The sequence below is a fragment of the Mustela erminea genome, chromosome 11 (genome assembly GCF_009829155.1).
Source record: "Mustela erminea isolate mMusErm1 chromosome 11, mMusErm1.Pri, whole genome shotgun sequence".
Lineage (NCBI taxonomy): Eukaryota > Metazoa > Chordata > Mammalia > Carnivora > Mustelidae > Mustela > Mustela erminea.
The window spans coordinates 20,192,118-20,215,361 of NC_045624.1; the positions used below are offsets into that span (position 1 = coordinate 20,192,118).

The following is a 23,244-nucleotide window of genomic DNA, read 5'->3' on the forward strand; positions in this document are numbered from 1 at the left end:
TCCTGGATCCCTGAGAGACACTCAATTTTCTGGGACCCTATGTGTACACGCTCATAAAACCACAATATACTGGGCGCCTGTGTGGCTCAGAGGGTTAAGCCTCTGCCTTCAGCTCAGGTCATGATCCCAGGGTGCTGGGATCGAGTCCCGCATCGGGCTCTCTGCTCGGCAGGGAGCCTACTTCCCCCTCTCTCTCTGCCTGCGTCTCTGTCTACTTGTGATTGCGCTCTCTCTGTGTCAAATAAATAAATAAAATCTTTAAAAAACAAAACAAAACACAATATACCGTGGTATAGGTTGCTCACTGCACAAGGATACCTAACCCAGGGAATTCTTGGGGCTGAAATCCAGCCATGTCTTATGTGCTGGGACAGGGCTGCTGCAACCCAGAGGATGTTTCAGAGGTACCATTTGGGACTGTTCCCTTAGGTGTCAGCCGCTGGCCGTTCAGCAGCTGCCTGGATCCTCTGGGATTGTGCCCATTTGATCCTCACCTCACCATCCAGTGCCTGGAGGCTACACTGGGTTGTTTGATGAAAGACCTGAGGGCTCTGCTGCAGATGGTGGAGACATCCTGGGCTCCGGTGTGTGCAGCCTAGTGTAATCCCTCATGCCAGGCATCCAGGACCCTGGGAGTGGCAGAAGCAAAGCTAGAGATGTTGTCAGTGCGTCTGCATATTCGGGAACACACAGACTGGGCACATCTAGAAGATGTGACTGGTGTCGCTGGCACTACCACGTGTGTCCACTGCTCTTGACCCCTCCCTCCAGGAAGGCCAGAGTGTCCAGGTCAGAGTGCACTCAGCAGACTTCCGTTCCAGCCCATCCCAGGACACGCAGTCGCAGGACTCTGCGTCCTCCTCCATCGCTGGCTCCCCACACCGGGTCCTTCAGCCACGGCTGCTTCCCAGTGGCTCTGGTGGGAGCCTAGCTCCTGCCCCGCCCATATGCCCTGCGGCATGTCATACTTGGCGTGGTCTCTTGGTTAGAGATGGAGGAAGGATCCATGAATAGGAACACATTCTTCTAAAAAAGTGATAGAAAATGGTATATTGCCTCTTTTCCCCACTTAGTGTGTTGTTTAAAGTAGACTTGATTTTTTAGAGCAACATTAGGGTCAGAGCAAAATTAAGTAGAAAATACAGAGAGTTCCTACAGATCCCTGTTCTCCCCTCCCCCACCCCACAGCCTCCCCGCTATGGACACCCCCCCAATGCCCCTCACCAAGGTGGTGCATCTGTGATCATCAAAGAACCTACACTGATATGTCATCATCCTCAAAGTCCATAGTTGACATTAGAGTTCACTCTTCTCATTATTCATCCTGTGGCTTTTGACAAAGGCATCACGACATGTACCCACCATTATAGTATCAGAGGTGATTTTTCACAGCCCTGAAAGTCCCCTGTGCTCCCCCTATTCATCTCCCGCTCCCTCCCCAAACACCAACCCCCACCCCTGGTCCCTGGCAAAGGCTGATCTTTTCCCTGTCTCCATAGTTCTGCCTTTTCTAGAATGCCATATAGTTTTGATAATACAATATGTTGCCTTCTCAGATTAGCTTCTGTCACTTAGCAAAAATGCGTTTACGCTTCTTCCATGTCTTTTTATGGCTTGATAGCTCGTTTCTTTTTAACATTAAATGGTATTTTGTTGTTTGGTTTTAGCCCATTTTATTTATCCATTCACCTCCTGAAGGACATCTTGCTTGCTTCCAAGTGTTGACAGTCGTGCCTAGAGCTGCTATAAACACCCACGTGCAGGTCTAGTCTGTTTCTCCTCTACCTCGCTGGCCTACCACCCACCACAGGGAAAAGACCCAAGACCCAGATGCTCAAAGACTTCAGGGAGCCCAGACTGGCAGGAAGAACTTGGAAGAACACACCACGTCCCACAGGTGTCCAGCCCACGCCTCGCACTCAGAAAGGGCTTGGCATCTGCCTGCTAGGGAGGGAGGAGGGGCCCCTTTAGAAGGCTAAGTAACCAAGAAATGTAAAGAACACTCCCAGCCCTTTGTTTCTGTAATTATGAGTAGATTACCATGGTAGACCGAGCAATAAATTAGGACAGCAGTACAGATAAGGTGTTTAATGCTGCATCAAACTGTTTTGGAAGTCACGTCTGATTACCCTTAATGATGTGCACAGCCCTTATCATTTGTCCTTCGATTTGGGTGTAACTGGCGCGTGTGTTGCCGAGATGGCAGTATAATGGCTTAGATCCAATTAGAAGGTTGGATTTTGGAGACCTGAAGGTCTCGTCCAATGCTGGGACTCTGCTCCTTGTGTTAGGCGCGAGCAGCCAATATCCTTTCACTCCTCCCCATGTATGTTCTTGGAGTGGCCGTCTGGATGGGTGTGGCTCCTTTTTCCAAGCATCCTGAAAAGTCTAAGCTTCAAGCACATGCTGTCTTACAACGTGAGGGTCACCAGGAGACTGGTCACAGGGGACAGGGAGGAGGAGATGGGAGAACAAGGAGAAAAGCCCATTCTGAAAGCAAAGGCTAAGACTGTGGTGGGCGATAGGTCCCTGCTCCTGGGATCACTGGGCACTTGGGACTCTCCCACCCCCAACTCTGTTCCCAGGAATGACAGCTCATTCACTCACTGAAGTATGAGTGAGTGACCCTGCCAGGCAATTTCTGATCAAGAGTGAAAGGGAGAGACGAGGGGGAAGATCAAATTGCAGGGAGGTTGGGGCGGCCCAGGCAGGAGGAGACACCCCTCCAGCCTGCGGTGTTGCCTGTGCGTGCTTCGTTCTGCCTGCTGCCTTTTCTGGGGCATGACGGCTTTGGTTTGCGCTATTCTCTTACTCCCTTCACTACTTAAAGACACAGAGGGCAGAGAAGCCCCAGTCAGTGGTGGTGAGAACTGGGCCAGGTTTTGCTGAGTCTAAGTGAACAGAACAGGACATGGCTCACTACTGCTCTCTAGGTAGCAGTGGCCTGGGGCGTAGGCAGGCTCTGAGGTCTGCAGCCCCCAGAGCCAGTGATAAAATTCCATAATTGGTAAGGTCTCCAGGCGTTAGGCATACCACCTCCTCCCTGGTCCTGCCTGGGGGAGCATTGTGCCACCCTGAGCCTGGGTGCCGGGTCCCGCCCTGGGTGAGGGGAGGAGCCACGTTTGGAGATGAGAGCCGTGGCTGTGGAGACAGACCTTGCCATGGAAACATGCTAGCCAAGGAGCAGTTCTAAGAGATATTTAAATGGGACCTCTCCAACCCAATTCTGCCTTCATCAATTTCCATGATGTTTGGATCCATTTCAGGCAGTTACTGCTTCTGCACGGAGCAGTTACAGACAGGCTCTTGGCCCCGGCAAGAGAGGGAATTCCAGGGGAAAGGGAGGCTACAGCCGCCTTGGAGCCGTCCTAGTGAGTCCTGTGCCAGAGTCCTGGCTGCGGGCCCTCAAGCGAGTCCACTTAACCTCCTCCAACCTATGTCTTCATCTGTAAAATGGAGGCTGTCGTCCCTAGCTGGACCACCTCACAGGGTTGTGGTGGGGGTCACACGCAATCATGCCCGTGAAATTGCTCTGTAAATTGTGAAGCCAGGTACAGCAGTCAGGACCACCACGGTACCCATGCCCCCCATCTCTGTGTTCTGGAGCCTTCAACTCTCTGCATCTCTCAGACTCCAGGGAAGAAATACAGCAGCCTTGGATCCCCGCTCCTCTGCCCCTGTGCCTGACACAAGCCCATCATCAGGGTCATTGGTGGGGGCTGAGCACAGAAGCACTGTGCTTGGAGAAAACACAGATGCCTGGCTCTTGGAAATTCTGAGTGCTGGTCCAAGGTTGGCCAGGACCTCAGCATTTTCTCAAAGCTCTACGGTTAGGTTTTAGCCAAAAAGCTCAGCGAGGTTTAGAACCCCTTCGCCTTGACCCCACTTCCCTGCCTTTCCCTCCTCCCTGGCACTGACTACGTGGCCCAGTTCTCCCTTGGAGTTGTAAGGCTCCCCACGGGAGGGGGCAAGTGGTGGCCTGGGGGAGCGTGAGAGGGGCATCCTACACCCCGCTCCAGCCCCCTGGGTCCCCAGACTCCAGGCCAGCCCCGGCTCTGTTCACGGCAACACCCCGGGCAGGCTTCATGGAGTCGAAAAGCTTTTTCACGTGAACCCCACTTAGGGCTTGCTACCTGCCCTAAACCGTCACATTTGTTTTCTTGCGGCAGCCCAGGCCTGCGTCCTGCAGGTTTGTTTGCAAACTCAGCAAACATCCTGTGTTTCATCGTGTCTGGAGGCTGCCTCCTCGCGTCCCTGTCACAGCGGGGGCGGCTGGACTTGGTGCCAACACCGCCACGCTGGGCCTCGCCGCCCAACCCTGGCCTGCTAGTCGTGCCAGGCCGACCAGTGGACCCACATGCCGACACACAGCACGGCCTCTGGGGCTTGGCTGCGAGCCAGCCCACGTTCCCGGCCCAGACCTGTAGCCAGCTTTTGATTATGCCTGTTTGCAGAGGTCATGGGAGAAGCTGAATAAATTAAGGCCGCAGATAACCCTGACCTCACGTCCTCTAATAGCCAGAGCGGCTCCCATATCTTCACCGCACTTTCTCCAGCGCTCTGGGCAATAAAATGAATTCGCTGGGGTTTCCCTCCTCCTGCTGCCCTCTGGAAGGCAGGAGAAAGGCTGTCAGAAAAGCTGGAGAGGGGAGAGGAGGAAGCAGGGAAGTGGCTGGAAAGTTCTGAGCTAGGTGTGGATCCAAGCCCCTATTCAGAGGGCCACGGACTGGGGACCGCAGGGGGTCACCCCGGGGCAAGTCTGGTGGGTCAGGAGTAAGATCATGAGGTCCCACCAGGAGTTCCTTCAAGTCCTAACGCCTTCTCCAGCACCACTCACAAGGCCAACAATGGTAGAAGGGTTCAGCTGTCCCAGGGACACACCTGGAAACCGTTAAAGTTGAAATTATAAAAAATATTTAAGTGACAATCAATCAATCAATCAATCAATTAAAGTTGAACTTTTCATTTAGGAGAAACTGACCAAAAAGGCCAGTCGGCCACGGTTGCCATCATGGCCAGGAGAGCTGCCTCGTGTTTCATAGGGATGCTCCAGGAGCCGTCTCAGGGGTTTTATGGGCATGGTACTTAATCTGCATAGCCTTTCGGAGACGGAGGAATGTTCCATGTCTGGCCAAGCTAATAAGCGGCAGATCTAGACTCTGAAACCCCACTCCTAACAGCTGCCCTTCCTGGCTCCCCCCCCGACCCTCCCTCTCCCATGGCAGGTTCTATACCCTGACATCCCTCTCCCAAGCCCTCCCTCCGCTGAACTTCCCTATCACCCACAAGGGCATTTTGATACTGGGAGCTGTTTATTGCTGTAACAAAGACTTAAGGGGACAGAGAAGGAGTGGCTGAGACTCCTGGCCTTCCCCCAGGCCATCCCCCATGTGTCTTCTGAGAAGGGGCACGTATTAGCCAGGAACAGACACCTCCTCCCCCCACCCCCCACTCCAGGGCCAGCAATTATTTCTGACCTCGCTGAGTCCCCATCTAAATATAGCCCTGGTCAGCCGCTTCTCATTTCAGAAGGGGAAATCTGTTTCTTAGCCTTAGTCTGATGTAGATCAGATTCCCCAGCTGCATACAATGTGCAGGGGTGAGTTACCAGCACCGCACTACTCACCCCTCCACCATGAACATCCCAATGGAAACCACATGACCCATGGCTACAGTCCTCTGGGGCCAGCTCCTGGCATATGGCGGGGCGGGGGACTCTGCCTTGCCTTCTCAGCTCTGCTGCCTGGACACACGAAGGCTGGGGATGGGGGCATGGCTGGGTTGCCTGATGTCCTATTGTCTCCCTTAGAGAAAGGCCAGAATGGGCATTGTCCTCTCAGATCTAGAGAGCTACTGCCAAATGCCCTCAGGGGACCATCTCTGAATGAGGAAAACACATTTGCCCCTGTGGGCAAGATGACCCCCCATCCGAGGATACTCAGACATCAGAGGACCATCTTCTTCTTTCTCCAGCAGTAAGCAGGGCCCCTACAAGGGGAGCTCCCATGGGTTTGGGAGTGTTCATTGGCTACCGTAAGGCAGGGAGTGAGGACAGAGGAAGAAGATTTGGGTTTCTTTGGGGCACCTGTAGTCTGCCTGAGATGCTGAGCATAGAGGGCACCCGGAAGTGTATCCATTTCCTTTCATTTGGGCAGCATGATGTTTCCAGGGTCAGATCCCTTTTTGAAGGAAGATGTTTGTTCACTATCCGCCTACCCAGACAGGAATGTCTACAAGGAAAGACGTGCTTCTTTACAAGCATGCTGCCGTGGTCCTGAACACTCCTGCCCATCGCTGTGTGCAGACGTCGCTCCTGGTACCAGGCAGGCACATCTAGGCACACGCCCTCTGGCCGCCGTGCACCCATGCGCATCCATGTACCATTCGTGCACCATCACCCTCTAGTCTGAACAATCAGATCATTGCTGGGGATGCTGGCCAGCAGTGCCCTTGACAGAAGGCTGTTGGAGGGAAGGGCTAGGTTCTGGGTAGAGGAGGTGCCTGCCTGGTTTGCCCTGCCACTTCCCACAAAGAGTCATGCCAGCGAGCCAGAGGGTCTCGGCATATGTCTTGGAACTCACTTGGCTCAGCTGCAGGGGCCTGGATAAAGGTGTCACCGTGCCAGCCCCTCCCCCTCCCTCTTCTTGGCTCCTGGAACAAAGGCCTCCATTGAGCAGGCTGGGCTTGGGAAACTCACACCAGCAGGTCCCCAGTCCCAGCTCAGATGGGACCACAGCTTCCGTCAGTGGCACTTGGTGGAAGACGGCTGGAATGGGAGCAGCACTTTGATCCCCAAGACAAAGGCTCCTTCCCACCTGTTGGGCTTGGGGGTGGGGAGGGAGGCTCCCAATCCCCACTGGGGTGGCACCGGAAGCTCTGACTCTCCCATCAGCACCGATCTCAGGGGTAGGTCCAGAGCAGACACCTTGGGCAGGACTCTGTATCTAGGGATGGGTCTCAAAAGAATTGTGTTGGTGGCCTTGTGGCTTTGGACAAATTCTCTAACAACTGAGCTTCACCTGAAAAATGAGGGGACTGGTGGCTGGGTTGTTCCCAAGGTTCCTTCCAGCTTATTAACCCTGTGAATGCCAGAACACTTCTCCCATCCTGGCACCTTCTCTCCTGCATGGTGGTGGCGGGGGGGGGGGGGGCTCTCTGGGTGGGTTATGGATGTAACTAGCTGCCAGGCTTCTTTGTCGAATGCACGGGGTTCACCTGCCTGAGAAAACTCATGCCCAGCAATTCAACAGCCCCAGAGGTCTGGTCTTAGACACCCACTGTGTGAATGTGATCGTGACAGTCCAGAGAAGGGAGAGAAGTTGACCTTTACACTAAAAGATGAACTTGTGGCAATAATTTCGAAATTATAGGTTTTGGGGGATAGCCAAGATGGGCGAATCCGTTCCGTGTGGTTCTTGTAATGTGAGCCTGATAGAAACCTATGTCATTCATTCTTGCAAGCATTTGCCCTCTTGCTTATGGGCTGTCTGTCACTTGCTGTGTCTGAGCTGGGTACTAGGTGTGGAGAGTTGAAGAGAGAGGACTTCACACCACCTTGTGAGGGGCAGGAGGGGGGCATCTTCTCTGGGAAAGATGCTGGAACAACAGACCGACTTGTTACTGGCATTCCACGAACTCGTTCATCTGCGCCATCCCAATTCGTCCTCCCACCAACCCTTCAGGGTGCTTCCTGTTATCCTCAGAGGAAGAAAGGGAGGCCCAGAAGGGCCAGATCCAGGATTCACACCTATCTCTGTCTGCTCCCCAGATCGCTGCTTTTCACTTGGCACTGACATAAAGCTATTCCAAACTCCCTTTTCCCCTCCAAGCACATCTGAAGGAGCCAGGAAGTCTCCCTGGAGGAGGAGGGCTGTGCTAAGACCTACTGGCAGTCTCTTTAGGGCTCCCACTCCACGTTGGACCTCTTGGCCCCCTGGAGGGGCCCTCAGCCCTTGAACTTAACCAACCCTTCCTGGTTTACAATACACACCCTGCAGTGCTGTGAAATTTTCAACCTGAGAACTGGGGTTCAGTGGAGGTTCCAAAGGTTTTTCAATCCCCTGGGCTGCACCCAGGAAACCCGTGTGCTGGAGCCTGATGATGGGCTGTGACCCCACCTTCATTTCAATTTCCGCCTTTGCTGCTGCCCTGCTGTGTGACCTTGGGCAAGCTGCTCAGCCCCTCTGGGTTGTGGCTTTTCCATCTGTGCACCTGAAAAGGGCATCACTCTCCTGCTTGGTGAGGGGTCTGGTTAATAACAAACGCGGGCCACTGCCATGCAGCCCACACCAGGAGGTGGGGGGTGGCGTGGGGGGTAGGGTGATTTCTCGAGGCTCTGTAGAAATCGCGCTGAGAGCTCCTCACCCAGCTACTGCCGCTTGCTAATGAGGAGCAGCATATGTTGATGATTCCGGCGTCAACACTCGCTCCTTGGCTGTCCGAGTTCCCAGAGCAAACTGGCTTCCTATTAGGCATTTATACTTATTAATAGCAGCAAATTGCAGCCCTCCACAACATCTGCTACATTTCATTTGCAAAGAGCTTCCCAGACCATTTGTATTAGTAGTATACTGTGACTGATTCTCCTAGGCAGAGTAGGCCTGGGTCCTCCTATCTGGAAATCAATCAGTGGAGGCATAATGAGGGGAAAGGATTTGTTCAAGGTCACCCAGAACCCCAGACCTCTGCTCCCAATCCTTACACTCTGAGGCTGTTGCCCTTGTTGTTCTGAGTATCGATGACCTTGACCATAGAACTCCTGCCTACAGACAGGTGGGGACGATGCTGACAGTCAGGGCAGCTGCCCTTGACCCTGTACATGACCCCACTGTCAGAAAAGACCCCCGCTGGATTAACTCCATGGCCAGAGCACAAGCAGGAGGAACTGCATAGTTCACGGCAACCCATTACTGAGGGACTTGTGTTGCTGCCAAGTAGATAAAATCATTTCCCAGTGCTAGGGCAGCCAGGAGATCAGTACAGAGGGTCCTATGAGCATCTGTTCTTCCGTTCAGCCCTCCATACCTGGAGAACCACATTCTCTTTCCTGTCTTTTCTGGTACTTTGCTTAGGGGCTGGACCTCCCTGGGATTTAGAATTAGGAGAGTTTGGTCAGCATGGAATACACTAGGAAGATTCATTTTTGATGTTAGACCCAGCTTTTAAAAGCAGGTAGAAACCAGCACGCTGCAGCCTTTCCCCTCCTCCATTCCCCCCTGTCTCTTCTACCTTTCAGAGGAACTTTGCACCCTGGTGTGACTTTATGGCCAGCTTCTATGTATCAGCTAGCTGTTGCCACCAAAAGGCTGTGTAACAAAGCCCCCCGAACTCAGTCATGTATTATAATAAGCATTAACTGTCATATGATGGACAGGTATATCAATTGCCTGTCAACTGTTATAGGTGAAGCTCAACTTCACCTGCTTCAAGCTGCTGCATCTGCTGGGCTTGTCTCCCATCAGTGGGTTGGGCTCAGGTCTGCTCCACATGGGTTCGTCTGACCGAAGAGGAAGTGGATCCATGGGGAAGCTCTTTTCATGGCAAAGGCAGAAACCCAAGAGGGCAAGGCCAACCACAGAGGCACATCTCAAGCCTTTGCCTTGTTCTTGTTGTCTTTCCATTGACCAAATCCAGTCCTGAGGCCAAGCCCAAGTCAAGGGGCTGGAATTATACCCCACCTCTCTGTACACCATGAGGCCAGGTAAGGGTGGGCGTGGAGATGTAGCAGGGAAGAGTTGGGACTCATGACACAGTCTGCAAAGCCTGTGGCCAGCCTTCTGGTCTCACCCTCTGTGGCCAACCTGCCAAGGCCAGACCTACCTGCCACCTCTGAGCAAAGGGGACGTGGGTGACTGTGTGCCGGGCACCTGATGTAGGCTGAAATAAATACACTTCTGGAGCCAGAGCTCAGCCACCACAAGTTCGAGTCTTGGCACTGAGGGCCTCAGAGGTCATCAGGGAGACAGAGCCTTCATGCAACCCTTGCACGGCCCCAAGCAACCAGAGGCCACCCAAGGAAAGAAAGGCCCCGGGAGAGTTTTGGAGGGGCACCCCAAGACCACGATGCTGAAATCCACATGTATTGCTGAGTTACTAATTTTCTGGAAAATCACTGACTTTTCCCAGCTCTTCTTCCTTTGTTCAGAGACAGGAGGACAGGACAGGGATGGATGGGACAGCACCCGAGGACGAGGGGTTCTGCACATTTTGACAGCTGCACAGCAGTCCCTCGGAGTTTCTTAATGGGTCCTCTTGCATCCTTTTTTCCCCTTTTTTGACAATTTTGAAGGAAATTGGGTACTTAAGAAGCCTTTTGGACATTTAAATTAACCCCCACCATCAGGCTCTGCGTAGCCACTGCAGCATTAGCATCCAATTATAAGAGGAGAGACGGAGTAATAACTCACATTTCGACCAGAATGTCAAATGCCTGAACAAATGAGAGGCGCTCACAGAGACTGTACATTGTATCTATGGAACATTTCTGAATGTAATCAGCAGAGCAGCAGGCACCCTTTGGGATGCTAACAGCAACAGGCAGAGTGGGACTCTACTGCCAGAAGAAAGCATCTTCCAAAATATCAGGGAATCCAAGCAGAGTCTAGACAGTTGGCGGCAAGGACTCAAGAAAAATAACCTAGTTGCCATGAGCACACCCAAGTCCCAGGCACCTCTAGGGAGCGGGTGCTGGTGATCAGAGTCCAGAAGCTTGTGAAGGTCAAGTTCATGAGTTGAAGTCCTTGTGTGGGCTTCTTCACTCTGTCTCAATCCGTCGCTGTCTGTCTAACCCCATCCATAGTTTGTACATTCCTGGCCTCGTCCGTGGGGCCAGACGTGTGCGGGAATAGAGATGATGATTCTATTTACAATGTTGAAAAGCCAGACCAAACTACACTCTATGACTTAGGGAAGTTTACCTTGGGGCAAAAGGGTAAAGAAAACCCATGTGCATCCTGGAAAGGTAATTGCGGGGAGGAATAGAGATGGGGGTAACCCCCGCACACAGGCGCTTCCTCGTCATAACTGAGAATGCGAGCCAGAGCAGAAGGTAAGCAGCAACTGGAGAACCTTATAAAATCATTGACCTTTTGACCTCCTAAGACCTATTTGAATTCTGAGACCCTTCCCTGGGCCTCTTAGAAGAAGTGAGGGGGCGTGAGGTAGGGTTCTGGGTGGAACAAAGTGATGACATTACTTTTCCGAATCAAGAAACAGAGTCTCAGGGCTTGAGAATGACAGACCCGGTTACATCACAGCACATGATAAGAGATATCTATCCAAAGCTCTTTTGTCCATTTGAAATTAAACCGAGAAGAGTAACAATGCCTATCCTTTTACCCCAGGATCTCAGAATATTTCATAAACATGAATTTATTAGTCTAACACCAGAAGCATTTGTCTTTTTGTGTCTCGCTCATCTCCCTTAACATAGCATTTCCAAGGTTCATCCATGTTGTTGCCTGTGTCAGAATTCCCTCTTTTGTTTGAAAGGCTGAATATTACACTTGTTCCTCCTTATCCAGAAGGGATATATTCCAGCCCCCTCAGTGGCTACTCGAGACCATGGTTAATGCCAAACCCTAGATATATTCTGTTTTCTCCTACCTATACATTCAAAGCTATGATAAACTTTAGAAGTTAGGCCCAGTAACAGATTAATAACCTTGACTAGTAATAACATAGGGCAATTATAATAATAGACTTGTATTAAAGGTTATGTGAACGTGGTCAGTCTCTTGCTCCGAGTATCTCATTGTACCGTCCGCACCTTTCTTGTGATGATGTGAGATGAGAAAAGGCCCACAAGATGAGACACGGCGAGGTGAGTGACGTAGGCCCTGGGACCTGGCGTTAGGCTGACATCGACCTTCCAGTCATATGTCAGGAAAGAGGGGGATCATCCGCTTCCGGGCTGTGGTCGGTCGCAGGTAACCGGAGCCGCAGGAAGGGAACCTGTGGGTGGGTGGACGGCAGGAAAGGGGGGGCTATATTCATCCAGGATGTGTGAATTCATCATCCAGGATGGCTGCTGTAGACGTAGGTCTATACCACATCCCGTGGACCGGTCATCTGTCCGTCTGCTTCAGGTTTGGGTTGCTTTGGGTCACTTTCCACCTGTGGGCAATGGTGAATAACATTGCTATGAACATGGGTCTACAAATATCTGTTCAGGTCACTGCCTCCAGTTTTGGGGGGGTGTGTCCCCAGGAGGGGAGTGACTAGATCACTCACAAAATTCTGTTTTGGAGGAACGACCACACTGCCCAGTAAGACCTTGAACAAATCCAGTGGAATGCGCCCAGATGACCCTGTGCGAGCCACATCCAAACCCCTCTACCCGGGGAGCCCCAGGTCCCCCCGCACAGCGTAGGCACACACCGAGTTTCTGCAAGGCGGGGGGGGTCTTCTCTCCCTAGAAACAGGGAGGGAGTTGTTGCAGACGCATCAGTCAACACGTCTCCTGGAGTCCCATGGCCAGGGGACCAACTTCAGTCTTTTGTGGTGTCTGAGGCCATCCATCACGAGGATGGCTGAGGTCACACACGGCCATCTGATCTGTTCTCCCGGCAGAAGCACTCCTCCATGACTTCCGTTTCTCACCTCTTCCCGTGGTCTGAATTCCCTCACTCAGTTAATTAGCATGCCTGGCACCGTAGCTGAAGACTTTAATCAGCGTGGGGTGGTTTTAATTAATCGTGTGGCTCTGCATCTGGAGTGGTTTGTGTTCCAGGGTCAGGGGAGGAGCCGGCGATGGGGGAGGGGGGAGAGGCGGCTTTGTGTGGTGGAAGGTGTGGGTGGAGAGTCTGGGGGTTTGGAGAGAAAGAATCGCATTGCTCCCACGGTGGCTCCCGAGCTACCTGGGCCCTCGTGCAGCTTCCTGAGCGAGGTGTGGAAGGTTCCCTGAGCCATTTAGTGTATAGAATGGCACCAAGATAAGTGATGGAGTCAGGCTGGTTTTCAGAAGGGATTCAAAGTGTCCGAAGAATCCCTGATGCTTTCCAGAATCACCCACAGGGTGGGGAGGGAGGCAGTGCAGGGGTATAGATCGGGAAATGTAGAGTCAGTCCCGGAGGGGTTGGCCGTTCTAGGAAATACTGCCTGAAAACGGGACTTTGAAGGTCTCCCGGGAAACCTTCTTTGGGAGAGCCCTGGAGAGGCGAGAGGAGCGGCACCTACATCTCAGGTAACGGGAAGCATTTTACTCAGTCTCTCAGAGTCCCGTGAGCGCCTCACTTTGAGCAACCACACTTTAAAAAGAATGGGGAGAAAAAACCTAGATCAAGCTCAGAAGAGTAATAAAAAAAAATGACTGAATGTATAGCTAGAAAGATCCTAGAAGAAAAGGTTGAGAGAAAGCTGGGTCTCCTAATAACTGCCAAGGAAGGACTTCTGCCCCTGTCCCACAGGGATCCGGCTAGATGACAAGCAGAGAAAAAAACGGGCCTGTTAGAGTGACTGGTGACAGCGTTAAAGAAGTCCAGGAAGCAGGGCTACCCCAGAGTTTCATCCAAGAGCAATGACTGAAGCAATGACTGGTTTAGGGGCAGACATCACAGTTCAAGGAGGAAACGGCATGATCAAGGCGCTAAAGAAGAAAAATGCTTCCAGCCTGTGATCCTCCCGGTGGAGCTCCTGGGGCTGGGGGAAGCCCGTCGGAGCAGGTTCCTGTGATGTGGCAGAGACGGAATGGGGCCGCGTGATGAAGAATGGGGGATTAATGACAGAGATGACAATAATAACCGTCGCCCGCCATGTGCTCGTGCGTTTACAGAGGAACTTCGCGCCTGCCGGGTCATCTGGGGTCTAAGAAACCCTGTGAACAGGGAGGGGTGGGGGGATTCTGTGTCCCTGTTTAGAGTCCAGGGAAATGGAGACTCGGGACCTCGTTGCTGGTAAACGGGCAGAGCCAGGATTGGAACCCAGCTCTGTGGGCTCCTACCCTCTTTCAAACAGAACTAAAACCATGCTCATTGAAGAGTGGGAGAGGGAGGGTTTTACAATTCTAGGTATTGGCGCTACTTAATACTAGTTGCGAGATATTTTTAGAAATCTGAATGCAAAGCCTTTTGAGAACATCAAGTTCGCCAAGCAGCTGGCACACCCCGGAGCCCCATGGCACATAAGTCCAAGACAGATTATAGAACATGTCAATGGGAGAAACTGGGGAGGATATTAATTAAGTTTAGACCAAGAAAATGCTTTTGATTGAACGAGCCATGATTTTCTTCTTAAGCCCATGCAAAATATGGAGTGCTAGACAAGCAGCTGTAACATATGAAAACATTATTATGTACTCATGTTACCAGCTTCCACCACCGAGGGTCCCTTTTATTACTCTTTCCCCTCTAGGCATCATGTTTTCAAAGATTTTTGCCCGCTAAACAAACTGCATTTATTAAGTAATGATATATTTCCTATTTTTAATATGTGACATACATCACTGAGTATGCATACGAAAAAGAAAACAGCAACAATCCAATTTCCATCAGGCTTTCGGAACTATTGAAAATAGCTTGTGGACCTTATTACCGCTTCTGAATTCCTGGGAGTCCAGGCACTTGGGGCTGGGAGTCACTATTTATATGCTTACAGGAGCAGCCTATCTGTGCCCACCTATAGGGTAGGGACAGAAATGAAAGAGGCCTTAGGAATAGGGTAAGTTCCTGGCTGTGTGTAGAGCCAGCAGGGTAATTTGTGCAAAACTGATTGTCAGAATTAATTGCAAAAATGGGAAAGTCGCATATGGGCAGAGCTGAGGCCTGGTCCATGCAGATTACACGAGCAGTAAGAACAGGAAAGATGAAATCCCACACGTGCAAAAAGACATCCAAGAACGTGGAGAGAGGGTCACAAAGACCAAGGGCAAAACAACAAGAAGGGGAGCCGAGGCCAGCCGGTAACCGGGAAGAAGTGGGATTGCAAGGTGGTCATTAGGAAGGCTCCGCATGTGCTCGAGGAAACAAAACAAGACAAAAAAGATACATAAAGGGAAGGAGAAAGGGAAGCGAGATCATATGAGGCTGGGAATTAATTATTAATTAATTCCAAAAGCCGGTATCGAGACTAATTGAGCAGACCCTGGTGCCAGTTCGCCTGTGCATGAGTTACAAGTAGCCCCTGCCAAGTGTACAGAATTCTACGGAGGCAGACGCCCCACGCAGCAGCAGGGGGACCCAGCCTGCGCCTTGGCTCATGAGGCACAGAAGCACAGTCCGGTCCGAGTGGTTTGCACGTCTCCGTGCCTGTGGTCTGATGGCGAGAAACTAAAAAGGACGGCCGCATCAGATTCTCTTCGCTCAAGCTGAAAGATTGGGTAAGAAGCCTTCTGCAGAGATACAATGGTGCCCCAAACAGAAGAAGATGATTAGAAAACAAAACAAAACAAAAAACTTTTTGTAAAGAAGAAACGGGCAACATAGAGAATAAAGACCAAGGCTGTTGAAAGCAAATTAAAATTCTGTGTGATGCTGGGTATCGTGATCAAGTACCTTTTATGTATTGGGCCTTGAGAAGTCCTGTGAAAAGACATCATCCAGGAAAGCTACATTGGAGAACAAAGACACGCACAAGATTTTTTGGAGCCTGCAGGAGACAGAAGCATTTGGGCTGAGCAGAAGTGTCACGTGGAACATTTTACATTAACAAAGCGACGGGCGAGGGCCAGTATGAGGCTCTGGGGTTGGAGAGGAAGCCTCTAGTCATGCAAGGGGTGTGGGTAGGGGGAGAAGTAGCAAGAGCTCTTCTATGAAAACCTCAGAGTGAAACACTTTTAAAGGCAGTTGGCCAACAGCAGGAGGAAGATTGTGGACAGCTTAAGAGCTACAACGTGAGTTCAAAGGCACGGGGAATGAGAAAGAGAAGGGTCTTGGACTCCCGCTTTCTTACATGGTCTCTGGGACCACACGGATGTTAAAAAACAAACAAACATAAAGGAGGGGAACGGGGAGGAAGACGGAACACCTTACAGCAAAAAAGGAAGGAAGGAAGGATGGGGGAGGAGGGAGAGAGAGAGGGGAGGGAGAGAGAGAGGGGAGGGAGAGAGAGAGGGAGGGAGAGAGAGAGAGGGGGAGGGAGAGAGAGAGAGGGGGAGGGAGAGAGAGGGGGGGAGAGAGAGAGGAGAAGGAGATAGGGGAAGGGAAAGGGAAGGGAGGGGGAAGAAAGGAAGGAGAAATGAGAAAGAATTAACATTTGCGTTTATTACATTGATAAGAAGTAAAGAAGTGATGGATTGGATGTTCGTAGAGCATTTGGGGGTTCTGGTGGTGGGAACGTTTAAATGTACACAATATAAATATCTTCTATAACAATCTAATGTGAACTCTAAGGAGGTTATTGGCAGAGACTTCTAAGAAAGGAACAAGTGTTCATCTCCCCTGGATGCTTTCACGGCCACCTGCTCAAATAGGATCACTCAAAGCCCCTTTCTGTTCTGGGGCCCTGGGCCTCTCTACGTTCCTGCATTGATTCGGGTGGTTTATCCCATAGAATAGCATCTCTCCCCAGTGAACTACTGGGTATTCTGCAAAACCCCAATCACCCTTCTCTGGTCCTCTCCTAGCTCACCAGAGTCCCTGTGGAGTCCTGCGGTCAGTATCGGAGTTGCAGCGAGTGTCTGGGCTCCGGCGACCCCCACTGCGGCTGGTGTGTGCTCCACAACACGTGAGTACCGCTGGGCAGCTTCCTCCTGCCTCCCACTTCCCCCGTCAGTCTCCTCCCCCTCCTCCTCGCCTTTTCTGTCACCACTCCCCTTCCCTTTGATCTCTGTTCTCTCCCTGCCTCTTCTTACTCTTCCTTTTTCTGTACCCTTTGCAAATCGTACCCCCTTCTTTAAATTCACTTTAAATTGTCAGATTCCCATAAGAAATATACAGACATGTCAGCCTGGGAGTGATGAGTCAGGATATGGAATCATGCGGGTAATTGCACACTGGCGGGCCGGAGGGAGAATTCCTGGACATTTCTGATGATGACTTGGCTGCAGACTGATATTCCAGGACTAAATACCAACGAAAAAATCCCTAAACTTTTTTCTCAAGGCTCACGTAAGGCCGCAAAATCATGTGCGAGATATGGATTCCCCACTTAGTGATTTGACAACAACAGAAGATACTCTTCCATATCTACCCAGAACCTTCTGGCATTTGAGGTGGACATTTCGAGTGTGTAGCACCCAAGGCCCGTCCCTCTTTGTCAGTATACCCATCTGGCTATCAGAGGACAATGGGCCTGGGCTCACTAGACCAATGAACCCCTGTCCCAAGTGCGGGGCACTCTCCTTGTGTGCTTCTTGGTGCCTGTTCCATGGTATTCTCCAGAAGAGGGAAGGAGGCAACAGTATACAGTGGAGGTAGATGTAGCCTGAGATGTGATTGAGGGCTGGGGTGCAGGGTACAGACAAGCAACCCAGACATGTGGGGAGAGCTGAAAGCCCTCCTTTGGGGGCTTGGGGATCGGAAGACTCTTGGCGTTGCTGACTAGAGAAGCCAACAGTAGTTGGGCCCCCCAGTCAGAGGGAATTTGTATCCAGTTAAACTGTTGTTGCTGGAACCCCAGGCTTCTAGTCAGCACCTGAAACTGATTTGCTACCAGTTGGACACAGTGTTACACACTAAGGAGAAGGACTTTAGTCTCCCTGCTGAGAGCCTGACTGTATCTGACCAAGGACATTTTCCAGGCTTTTTCAGCTCTAAGAAGGAGGGAGCAGGATCTTGCCCCCATGCAGGGAATGCTTCTAAAAGTGAGAAATATCCTCTTAAATTCTAGCACATTCTCCCCAAGGGCATAGTCACCGTCCCTTGGGACAAGTTCACACATAATGAGTCCTTGAGCTCCTTGAACTCCCTTAGGCATGTTACGGTGGGAAAACTTGAGACCCATTGACCCGGATAACTGAGAGATGACTGGGAAGTGGGGGTGGGGGGTGGGCACAAGGGCGTGTATGGAACCAGGAAGCAGTAGAGCCCATGAGTGGCCAGGAGGACAGAATGGGAGAGACTGCATTCAGAGATCAGATTGGCCCCGATATCAGTACAGAAGGGTTGCCTATCTGGTACTTTGCAAGGCAGAAGGGAAGTCATTTCCTTTTTCCCCCACAATGAGGTCTCTTGGGAAGGGACCATGCTCCAAACCCATTGCTTCCTTGGGGACCTAGGCCACCTGGATTTCTCCTTAGCTGAGGGCGGCTCCGCAGTTCCAGGTGCAGGGCATTCACACCTTAGCATCCTCCAGGGGCAGTCGGTAAAGCTGGACCCTCAGACACTGTCTGTGGGACCCAAAGACAGGTCTCCGTGTCAGCTTTGGTCCTGCCTGATGATGCTGACCTACATAGCACTAAACCCTGGGAGGAGGAGGGACCCCTAGGCTCTGAGAAGGAAGCAGAGGGGTTGTGGGTACCCTCTATCCCATCCCTAGAGGCAAGTTAAAGAGGAAGAAGAGGAAGGACCAGAAATTACTTCCTGTGTGGTCTCAGTTTCTCCTTTGGCAACATAATGCCTGCCTCCCATCCAGTGGCAGAAAACAGGGGTGGTCTGGGGCCCAAGAGAAGTCTGGGAAATTCATGAAGGAACCCATCAGCCTGCACTGGGAAGCCAGCAGCACCGCAATCAGCATGGCCTAAGGAAAACAGCCATGGACATGAACTTTGGGCATCTGCCACCAAGTCCCAATTCCACAGTCCTCAGCTAGGCAGCAAGCTGGGGCAGCCGGGCTCATCTGTGGATGGGAGACGGCGATGCCTGTCTTGTGCCCCTCACCGAGTCGCTGGAGAATGAAATGAGATGGCATTGCTGAAAGCATGTCCTGAACTGTGGAGTGTCATGAAATGGAAAGCAGAGGTGGGGCAGGAATGGCCGCGCGGTCAGGGAAGGACCGAGAGCTCCCGGGTGCGGGTGCCCTGCCTCTAATGACTTCAGTCGACCCCCGTGGATTGTCCAGATGGCTCGACTTCAGATCCATCCTTCCCTTGCCGTGGGCATCCCAGCCTCAAACTGCCTGCCTCTGAGCCACGGCTGCTCCAGCTGGGCTGCCCTCGCCTCCGATAACCTGGCATCCCGTCTGATACTGAAGTTTGCATATTGTACTCGTACGTGTTGTGTTGGTACAGTGCTCAGTGGGCACACGTCCTCCGAAAGCAAGGGCTGCACGAAGGCTTGGTCTTGGCTGCTCTGCTGCTGTTGGCAGCTCTCCCTTGCCCAAAATGTCGCGGCCACAGCAACAGGACTCACACCTGAACAAAGTCCCTCTTGCACAGGTATTTTCTCCATGAGGCACATCATGTTCTTCTCAGGCTTAAAGGCAGTAGACAGCACTTCAACACAATGCTTGGGGGCCATTTCAAAGAGCAAAGTCGCTGACAAAATGCTCAAAAATGCAAAAACAAAACAAAAAAATCCAACCAAACAAACAAACAAATACCGCGGCACTAAACAGACCATGAAAAGGACATTTGTGTATAAGTGAACTGAAGAAAGAAAGCCAAGTATCATCGCCTCATTCAGCCTCTGATAGGAATGGGCGGATGTAGCAAGGCACGGTTTTCTCCATCCCACTGCTCATATCCAGGAATGACCCCAAAGTGCCGTCAGTATCCATGTGGGGATTTTCAATAAAGGGTAAGAAGAAAGGTGACTTCACCAATGTGGAATCCACAACCTAAGAGGATGGGAGCTCTGTGCATCAGAAACTTAGAGTCCTCGTTTATAAGGAGGAAACGAGATCCTGCTCGTGCTGGCGGCAAGCAGATAAAATCAAGTGATAAAGGATATTGTAAACGTTCGAGGCCCAGCACCAGGTGAAGGGGGTGTCCTCTGAAAGCTCGAGCCTCCTGGTGCCGGGATCTGTGCAGGCGTGTCTGGTAAATCTCAACTCCTCTGGGAGGACAGAGCTCCCGAGCACCCCTGTGTCAGGACGGCCTGCTCACCCCGACACCGCCTTCAAGCGCTAGTCGGCTAGTCACTGAGGAGGAGCGCTGGCCCACGTGGCTGAATGAAACCCAGAAGGGCCCGGGGTCTTCTCAGACGCTGTTTGTGGGAATAGGATGTTTAACATAGAGTGAGACAAGCAGAGCTTAAGTGTACACTTGAACAGTTTTGACAAATGCAAAGACCCACGTAATCTATAATCCCACCAAGATAGACAAAATGTCGAGGGCGCCTGGGGGGCTCAACTGGCTAAGCATCTGACTCTTGATTTCGCTCAGGTCATGATCTCAGGGTCATGAGATCAAGCGCTACGCTCAGCAGGAGGTCTGGTTCTCTCTCTCCCTATGCCTCTGTCCCTCCCCCAGCTCACATGTATTCTCTCTCCAAAATAAATAAATAAAATCTTAACAACAACAATAAATACACACACACACACACACACACACACACACACACACACACACACAATATCCTTCATCCAGAAAGTTCTCTCACGCTCCTTCCCATTCTTTCCAGTGGGACATTATTCCTTAATCACTTAAGTTCAGGTCAAAGCCAGACACTGCTTTTTCTGATACACTTTCCATTTTATTTTACTTTATTTTCTTTTATTTTATTTCGCTTTACTTTCTTTCCTTTTCTTTTCTTTAATTTTCTTTTCTTTTCTTTTGTTTTCTTCCTTTCATTTTAAATAGATGCCCCGGACAGTCACAGTTGGGAGGGACCCACGAGGACATGGCTGGAAAAGGCTGAGGCAGGCAGAGTCAGTGCAGAAGGTGGAGGGGGGCTGGAAGGAGCCTGCAGACACTCCCCTGGGGCACCTCTGTTTGCTGAGAAGGCAGCCTGCTGAAAACTGCTGGGGGACTTATTGCCTGTGGGAGTGCTGTGCCCCCGGACTGCTTCTCAGTACATCTTCTATCAGTGCCAGGCACAGGGCCAGGCTCAGGGGAAACAAGGGACTACATGAGATGGCCTTTGCCTTATTCTTAGGAATAAGGACCCTAATCCAGGGAGGGGGCAGGATTAGGACCAGAATCAGCTCATTGGCAGGTGCCCATCATGGGCGAGCCCCAGTGCCAAGTGCTGCGAGGCCCAGCGAGCCCGACTCTCAGGAAAACCAAGACAAAGAGCCTCAGGAAGAGGGTTCCTTAGAGCGTCAAGGGTCCTTTTCCTGCCACTTTTGCCAGTTTTCCCTATGGCTGTAGGGAGTAGGAGGGTGGAAACTTTGTGGGAAGAGGACAGCAGAAGCTGTGTGTGTGTGTGTGTGTGTGCGTGTGCGTATGCGTGTGCGTGTGTGTGCGCGTGTGTGCGTGTGTGTCGTGTGCGTGTGTGTGTGTGTGTGCGTGTGCGTGTGTGTGTGTGTGCGCGCGCGCGTGTGTGTGTGCGTGCGTGCGTGCGTGTGTGTGTGTGTATGAGAGAGAGAGAGAGAGAGAGACAGGAGGAGACAGAGAAGGAGAGAGCAAGTGCATAGTTCAAGGGCAGGGCCCGTACTAACAGGTGGCTCAGGTGGCTGAAAGGGCCCTTTCTACCAGCGAGGGCACAGCTGGGATGCAGACTGAACAAGCTTAAGAAATGCTTGTGTAACTGAAACCTCCCTCTTGTTGTCTCAGAGGACGGGCCTGCCAACCCAGCAGCACAGAGCATCGCCCCTTTGTTCTCTCATGCGGTCCCTGGCCCAGCCCGAGGCTTGCTGGTTTCCGATGGCAACAGTGGTTTCACCAAGCTGGGTGTTTATTTGTCCCTGAATCTTGAGCCCGTCTTTCCAGGGCATTCACCTTGGGCCTGAGCCTACCTGTTCTGACTTGGAGAAAGGTTAAGGAAAGCCTCTGGCCCAGCCCAGCCTTGCCTGTCCTGGGCCTGGAACATTCCCCCCAACCACCAGGGTTGGCCCATCCCCAGGCCCTTCTCCATCTCCCTGTCCACCCCCGCCCCCCAGGCCCAAGCCAAGAAGCCAGTCTCGGTCTCAGCAGGTAATGGGATCCCACGGTGGACCCAGCCACATCGATTGGCCCAGACGTTACCTTTCTGAAGAACGTTCATCAGCGTCACTCCTGGGAGGCTCATGTAACCCAAGACTTCAACAGGGGGAAGATAAGACCAGCTTTTATGAAGTCTCTCCCTTGTCCCGTGGTGACCCCTCCTCCTTGCAGATTTCTTCTGTTGAAGAAGGCCCATCGTGGGGTACTTGGCCCGGGTGACTGTGCAGTATCCACTCCTTTTCTTTTTTGTGTGGCTTCTGCCAAGATGGAGAGGGGGAAAGGGAGGGTGAGGAAAAGTACTTCTATCCTGAGCAGAAGGGAGGGGCTCCAGCTCAGAACCTGCCTATGGACAGAGCCAGCCTGGGCTCAGTTTCCTCCACTGAGAGCGACAATGGCAGAGTCAGCTTGCAGCCACCCTGGAGATGAAAACAAAGGACGTGCGTGAAATGCCCGCGTGGTGACCTGGAGGTCACCCTGATTGCAGTGACTGTGGGAGCAGAGGCTGCGGGTCTGACCCCAGGGCTTCCACCATGACCCCTATCCCTTCCTGTCCCCACCCGACCCAGGACTGGGGCTGTGGCTAGGCAGCTGGAATAAAGTCTCCCTGCCTTGGACAGCTCCAACCAACCACACCGTGGAGGCAGTGTTCAGCAGCCTGGGTCGGCACTGGCCCCTGGGAAGCCCTAAAGTCTGTCCCGTAGCCATGGCTAAGTGTCCCCTGAATGAAGTACAAGCCTACCCTAAAAATGCAAGTCCTTCCTTGCTGCTTCTCAGCATATCCCAGAGCCTGGTTTTATTTTATTTTGAAGCTGTGTCAAAGGATTATTTAATACCAACCTGCAAAGGCAATGATCTCTCCAAGGGCTGTTGCAGAAGGCCCATATACTCCCGAGGAACCGTTAGAATCCCGTCTGCCTAGCAGACTCTGTGGTCTATGCTCTGGTCTTCCCCGACTCTCTGCCAGCAAGTTACCAGCCCCTGGTCCAGAGGGAAGAATCCCAGACGGGTTACTGGGTACAGGCGAGTTTTTCCATCTGTGGCTCAGCAGATGCACAGCAGGGGTTAAGGAAGCTCGCTTTCCCTCTCCTCACTCCTGCCTCCCCCTCCTCCCCACATCCATGTGTATAACACATGTGTCCATGACCAAAGGATGTAAAATCAACGATGCCAGCAGCTTGTAGGAATTAGGAAAGTCCTGTGGTCCATATGAGGTCTGAGCATCCCTCCCAGTCTCCTGACTTGGCCCCCTGCAGACAGCCTGAGGGGCTGAGCTGCCTCTGAGGTTCAAGTGCAGACGGACACACCATACACCAGCACGCACCACACTCCTCCTGGCCGCACCGCCC

The 23,244-nt window shown here is 51.9% G+C and overlaps 1 protein-coding gene across 2 annotated transcripts in view; it reads left to right on the forward strand.

The window, feature by feature from the left end:
- Positions 1-23,244, forward strand: part of PLXNA4 (plexin A4) — a 424,114-nt gene that overhangs the window by 300,365 nt on the left and 100,505 nt on the right. For both annotated transcript variants that reach the window (XM_032305147.1, XM_032305148.1), the window contains exon 5: positions 16,559-16,659. In XM_032305147.1, coding sequence (XP_032161038.1) covers positions 16,559-16,659 — 101 coding nt within the window. The remainder of the gene's footprint in view (positions 1-16,558; positions 16,660-23,244) is intronic.